Source organism: Benincasa hispida, chromosome 4, assembly GCF_027475165.1.
Source record: "Benincasa hispida cultivar pf3 chromosome 4, pf3_genome.v1.1, whole genome shotgun sequence".
NCBI lineage: Eukaryota > Viridiplantae > Streptophyta > Magnoliopsida > Cucurbitales > Cucurbitaceae > Benincasa > Benincasa hispida.
This window is the reverse complement of record NC_143481.1, coordinates 20346434-20353820: the sequence shown is the minus strand read 5'-3', so window position 1 is coordinate 20353820 and position 7387 is coordinate 20346434. Positions and strand designations below refer to the sequence as shown.

Sequence of the window (7387 nt, the reverse complement as noted above, 5' to 3'; positions counted from 1 at the left end):
AATGACCAAGATCTAACCATATTTATGTTTTAGATCACATTTAAAAAAAAAAAAAAAAAAAAAAAGAAAAAAGAAAAACCTGTTTGAATAATTAATAAAATACAAAAATAGATTTGTAAAGATTTGCTTATATAATATTATATAAGATTAGTGAATTATTGAAAAAGAAGTCCCCTAATCGAATGATTAATCAATTACCCTTTATTTCCACTTTAAAATAAATTATATATATATAATATTTTTTCTGAAAAACGAAAAGAATGATCGGACATGAAGACCCCACGGTGCTCAAATTCAAGTGGGGAGGCCGGGAAATGGATCTTCCATAAAATTTTTACTTTGAAAGTCAATTAAATTGAAAAAGTCCAAGTTGCACAGTTTTGCATGCGGAAGAAATTTATCACAACGATGAAATTAATTATATTATAATAAACTTGTACACTTTCAAAAAAACCAGCCTATTGAATTCATTTTCTTTGTGTCTCCTCTCCCAATTTCATCTTCATACTATGAGTTTGGCTTTGAAATTAATGGCTTTATTGTGCTCTGGTTTCTAATTACCCAAACTCCCACTCCCTTCCCTTTCAAATGGATTTCTTTTCAACCTGTACTTCTGACTCTGCCATTCCCATCTGCGGCTGCGATCTCAAAATCAAACCCAAAAACCCTTTTCAAATCAGGAACTTTTCTTATTCCGACCTTCTCTCTTCGACTCATTCCTTCTCTTCCGACTGTTTTTTAGGCAAAGGCAGCCACGGCACCGTTTACAAGGCCGTCCTCGACGGCGGCAAGCTCATCGTCGCCGTCAAACGAACCAAATTCACTAACCCATCTCCTAATTTTCACTACAATTCTTCTAATCCTGCCGAAAACGAAATCGAAATCCTTTCCCGGCTTCGAAACCCCAGAATCGTGAATCTCATTGGCTTTTGTGCCAATTCCAAGGACGAGAAATTGCTGGTTGTTGAGTTCATGCCCAATGGCTCCCTTTACGATCTTCTCCATTCCCAATCTAGACCGCCCGGTTGGACTCGCCGACTCCAGTTCGCTTTACAAGTGGCCAAAGCGGTTCGAGCTCTTCACACGTCGAACCCGCCGGTTATTCATAGAGATATTAAGTCGTCTAACGTTTTAATCGACGGTAACTTCAACGCGCGTCTTGGGGATTTTGGTTTAGCGTTGAGAGGACACGTGGAAGATGTGCGCGTGAGATGCACGCCCCCAGCTGGCACGTTGGGTTATCTTGACCCCGGCTATCTCGCACCTGCCGATTTGAGTGTGAAGAGCGACGTTTTCAGTTTTGGGATTTTGCTTTTGGAAATCCTTAGTGGTCGAAATGCTATCGACGTCCACCATAGCCCGCCGTCGGTCGTCGACTGGGCGTTGCCGATGATCAAACACGGCGATTTCGATGGGTTGTGCGACCCACGAATTGGATCTCCCACTAACTCGGCGGTGATCCGATGTATGGCGGTTCTGGCGGCGAAGTGTGTTCGGTCCACCGTGCAGAAGCGGCCGGATATGGTGGAGGTTGTGGAGTGTTTGAAGGCAGTCAAGAAGAAGCTGCACGTGCCACCGATATGGAACAATCTGAGGCGGCGGGAACGTCACGTGGAGAATCTCCAGCCGTTGATTTCGAACTTTGATGAACCGGACGGTAGTGATGAGCCGGTGAGGGTTTGTCGAATAGGAAGCCGGAGGAATCGGAAAGTATCCAGTGTTTCGAGTACAGAGTATGGAATTAAGACGATTGGGCGAGTGGTTAGATCGAGATCAATGGGTTCGGTGAACGATGTGAAATTGGGACAAATTAATTCCAATGTCGGCGGAAGTTATTACTCTTCGTTGGGTGGCCGGCGGAAGTACAGCGGCGTTGCAGTGAAAATTCCGACGATGACACTTAGTAAATCGAGGTCGGTGGGAGTGTCAGAGAATCCGAAATTTGTAGAATTTAATCGGAGGGCGGCGAGTTTTCTGCCGGAAATTGAAATGTCCAAATTGACGATTGGTTGTGATGGTAAATCCGAGAATCAGATGCTTGAGAAACCGTTGTTCCAAAAATAACAATCTAGATGAAAGTTAAAATTGTTTGTGATTGATTTTGATTTTATCTTTTTTTTCTTTTCCATCTGAAATTGTTGAAACGATAGAGGGAAGAATATCAATATTATTTTAAAAGCAATCATTAAATGCAGCTAGAGATATCCAATTTTTTCGAGGACGATCTTCGTGAAATGAGAATGGGGTGGGGATTCCCGATTAGACGAGAAATGGGAGAGGGAGTGGAAAAAAAAATTTGTAAATGGGGATGGGTACGGACCGTCCCCGCCCTATTAGCTTCTTTATATTTATTTAGTATAGTTATCTAATGTTATGTTATTATTATTATATAAATATTACATTTAAATTTCAAATTTGATTATTTATCACGAAAGATAATGAATATGTTTAAATTGAATATTTAAATTTAGGTTATATATGTGAATAATTTAATTTATAATTATTTTTTTCTACTAAAAAAATTTAATTAGTTTTTTAGGTCAAAAATTGAGTAACTTTTGATTTTTTTTAAAAAAAAGTAACTGGGAAAATTTCCCCACAAGGAACCCAATCCCTACAAATTCCTCGCGGGAATCTCCTTGAATGGAAAATGAAATGGGGAGTGGGGATGGGAATGGGAATGGGAATGGGAATGGCGAATGACATCGTCAACCCTGTCCCGTGGACATTTCTAAATAGAGCCACCTAATATTATAAGATATGTGCATGCAAGAGTATTCAAGTTTTATTTCTTATTTTAATTGATAATTTTTGAAAAATTTTCACATATAGAAAAAATATTAAATTATTTACGAAAATAGTAAACAAAAATTGATAGACTTCTATGATCCTATATTTATACCAGTTTCTATTACTATAATATTAATGATAAACTTCGATTAGTTTCTATCATTAATAGATACTGATAGACTTCTATCAACCTCTATTAATGATAGATGTCTATCAGTATCGATAGACATTTATAGACTTTTATCAACATCTATAAAAAAAAATTAAATTTTATTATTTTGTGTAAATAGTTTACTTTATTTTTCTATTTTTTTTTTTTAAAAAAACTATTCAAATAATGAGAATAATTTAGCTTTTGCTTTGAAGGGTTTCGTTTCTTTTGATAAAACAAAAAGAAGAAGAGTGATGGTTGTTTTGCACTTTTACAGAGTTGCCATCAATGATGATTCTTCAGCTCTTTTTTTTTTACTCCTTTCGGAGCTGATAAATATAATCAAGAGCTGAGGTGGTGTCTGGCAAAGTCCGAACATGCCAATGATATATATATATATATATTGGCATGAATCATAGTTGTAATGTTTTATTAATCAGCCACAATTTGTGCAAGACTCTCAATGATTTTTCATAATTCATAAATGAGAAAAGATATCTTTATATATCTTTATGTTTTCTTTTCAAGCCATATCCGGGGTAACTCCGATCTTACTTGCCTATCCAAATGCCATTGGCATATCTCATTGAACAGTCAAATATGTTTGAGCTTATCCGTCACCGACTACAAACATATCAAGAGAGTGTTTGACTTAGTATCATATCGATGTGAGATCTTAGCTTGTAGGTGTATTCAACTTTTTTACGAGAGATATTTGATAGTGAATAACTCTATCTAATTGACCAAAAAAAAAAAAGTGACTTTTAGAGAGTAAGTTCTTTTGAACGATTATCGTTTTTCTTAAAAGAGAACAACGAATTTTGTCTAACACATGATATATTTCTCTACTAAGTATCTAGTTTTGAAAAATAATCTATTTACCTATACTGTTTTAGAATAATTTTAAACAATAGTATTATTATAAAGTTGACTAAACATATTAGATGATCATCTAAATATTATATAATGATGTGATTTGTGAATGATTTCTTATTTATATAGTATTTTGTCATTTTCTATCAATATGAGTGTAATCAAATTGACATGAAATATATACATTCGATCGAACTCTTTTACCTTAACTCAAAAAGTGGTATAATAGTATCCGCTCTCTGCCGTCATAATCCATCCTTCGCTTACAAGATGTTGTAAGAGCCCAAACTAGAACAAGTCAAAGTAAACAAACATTTGTAAGTGGGGTAGATTTGACTTTTTAATCTTATTGAAGACAATTAGTGTCATCCCACTAAATGAGAGTCAATATTGACTTTTTAATCATTTTTTCCTATATAATTTTGTATATGATCATTTAACTATAATTTATTTTTTTGATAACGTTACTTATATTTTAAATAAATAACATAAAATCCTAATATTAGACTGAAAATTTATAAATCATTTTAAAAACTTTATTTATTTATTTATTTGTTATTATAATTATTTTGAAATTTAGCTGAGAATGCAATTTTTTATTTTAAAAAAGAGGAAAATCATCATAAAAAAAATATATTGAAAAACGAGCATATTTTCAAAAACAAAAAAAAATGAAAATGAAATAGTTATCAACATACCTTAAACTTTTGTAGTTATATCAATCAAAATCATGAATTAATAATTATGTCGATTTAAACCAAATATTTTCATAATTATATTAATTTATACTCTTATTACGTTTTATTTGGATAAACATTATAATTTTTTTTAAAAACTTTTTATCAATAAAACTTTTAAACTTTCATAAGAAAATCAATTTAGACCATCCGTTAAGATATCTTTCAATTAATTTGGGAAGTTTACATACGTATAAAAGCTTATGTACAAAAGATTTTTAAAAACAATCTTGATAAAGGGGTTTAAATTGATTCACTTATAATAATTTAGAAATATAATTGATAATATTATAAATCTCACATGATGTTTTTATAAGAAGAAATATTATCGATTGATAGAATTACAAATTTAAATTAATACAACCTAAAAGTTAATTGATATAAATTGATATTTTATCCCAACAGGATAACATGGTATGTTGGGTTAGGGTGGAACCTTAACTCATCTTACCATTTGAATAAATACTATCCAAAATGCAATTTGTAAATCTTAATTTAAAGAGATTAATCTAAATACTCAAATTTCAGGTTTCAAATTTTATCCTAAACCAATATATTTTATAAACTCACGTTTCAAAATTCATTTTAGATAGTTGCTAAACACATGATTTTTTTTCTTTAAAATAACTCATTTTTAAGTTTAATCACCTTTTTAGACATACCCTTAAATCTCTATTATCCAATTTTTAATCTTTTTTTTTTTCATATTTACTTGTAATTTAAATATCATCTCTCTCTCTCTCTCTGTTTTCCAAGATTGGTTGCAAATATCCTATATGTTATTTAAATATAATATAATGTAAACAATGTTTAGTGTTTATGGACCAGTTTTTTGAATTGGGCCTGAGTGGGCTGAACAGAGGGTACAAAACCAGCCCAAAGCCCACAATAAACGTGGGCTACTAGAGAAGACGGTAGCTAAAGTGCTGGGCTCAATAAAAAGGAAAAAAAGAGTTCCCAAAGGAAAAAGAAAGAAAACATGGAAAATGGAAGTCAAGGTCAGAGAGTCAGGAAACAGAGACAGAGACAAGACTGAGACATCCCCCTCTCCGCTTTTTATTAGGTCTTGTCCCCATCTCTCTCTTGTCCTTTCCAATCTGACACGATACAATTACAAACACACTTAAAAAAAGAATCTAGAGTTGTATTGTAATTTGTATTGATTCTTAAACGGAACGGGAATACTAAGGTGGGGTACGGTACGACATGGGACACCGTAATGTAATATGGGTGTGTCATGTGTGTCCTGATTTGGTACGTGCCTCTACACCGTACGAACCGGTGGAGTTGAAAAGCCATACACTGGAATTGGAATCTCATCACACCCTCCTTCTTTTACTAGGTTTTAACAGGGGAATCATATGACTTAGACCTGACCAAGCTGTAATTCACCACGTCTCTTGTTTTTGTTATCTTCCAAACACGTTCTGATGCTTTTTTTGTTATATTTTTCGACATACTTTGAATAATATTTTGTCATTTGTTTGATGTTTTGACGACGTGTCTTGAATCGAATGTCTCGTTGTGAATGTACTACATGTATTGGAATAGATTAAAAAGACTATGATGCTTGCCTTTATAGTTGTAATAGTTATATATATTGGGTAGTCATGTTCAAGATGAGAGCAAGTTCATAAGATTGGTGTCATCAATTTGATTCTGTTGGTTGAAAATGCAACATCATTTTCAAATATTTAACTAAATATATGTTTTAAGTTTGTGAATTTGCTTTCAAAATTTCAAGTGAAAATGCATGCTATTAGATGTCAAAAAGTTAAAATAAAAACTAACTAATATTGGAACAAAATTTAAGATTTATTAAAAGTATACGGGGACTAAAATTGGACATTTGAAACTATAAAAACTAAAGTTGAACATGCTCCAAAATATATGTGACAAAATAATATTTAACAAGGGTTACATTAACGCTAAATCATGTATGGGTATGTGATTTTAACAACCCTAAATTTGTCAATACTTTTCAACCCACCCTATTTTTATCAATATTTAATTAAATTACATTATTTTTATAAAAAAAAATCCTTAACTTGAGTTTTTTTTTTAACTCATTTTTATTTAAATATTTTTGATAAAAATTTACTAAAATATACTTGTAAGTTATTTTGAGTAGTTGTCAAATACTCTAATTTCTTTTCAAATGACTTATTTTTTAAATTAAACATTTAAAAATATATTCCATTATTATCAAACACTTATTTCAGTATAAATTTACCTTTTTGGCAAAATAAATTTAATTTCTTAAGGTATATATGTTATTAACATATCCTCTCTAATAATAAATTCTATAATTAATATCTAATCCTCTTATTAGTGATCACTAGTTTTATACAAACTCTTCAATCTTTTAATGAAATTGAAAATCCACATTTTTCACATAATTTTCAGCTTAATAACAGATGAATTAATTACAAAGTGGTGTATTATATAATAGCTAATCACTAAAAGTAAAAGATTTAGAAAAGTATAATGAGGGGACACATTTTGATGGCACTTTTGGCAGTTGTCATCAAAATGGATGCCACAATATATGTTAGAGATCTCATCCAATGGTTGTTGCAGAGAGTCCAGCAAGATCTTCTGCTGCCATTTAAGAGACATGAACCATCAATAATGTCCATTCTTTTCATTCTTCTTTCTATTTCTATTTTCATATTCTTTTGTGGTAGAAATATTCTAAAATAATTTTTTTAAAAAAAAAAAAAACAGAAAAAACCCAATAAATTATTGGACTTTTTAAATATAAAAAAATATATTTTTAGAATTTCTCAAATTTATTCGATCTCCCACTAAAAAAGACATTTATAAAAAAAATTAT

At 31.6% G+C, this 7387-nt stretch overlaps 1 protein-coding gene across 1 annotated transcript; it reads left to right on the top strand.

Annotated features, from left to right (window-relative positions):
• The first annotated feature begins 362 nt into the window (after positions 1-362).
• LOC120075246 (Protein kinase superfamily protein) lies at positions 363-2194 on the top strand. Its single transcript, XM_039028463.2, has one exon. The coding sequence runs from the start codon at positions 589-591 to the stop codon at positions 2062-2064; it is 1476 nt and encodes a 491-aa protein (XP_038884391.1). The 5' UTR covers positions 363-588; the 3' UTR covers positions 2065-2194.
• The last annotated feature ends 5193 nt before the right edge of the window (positions 2195-7387 follow it).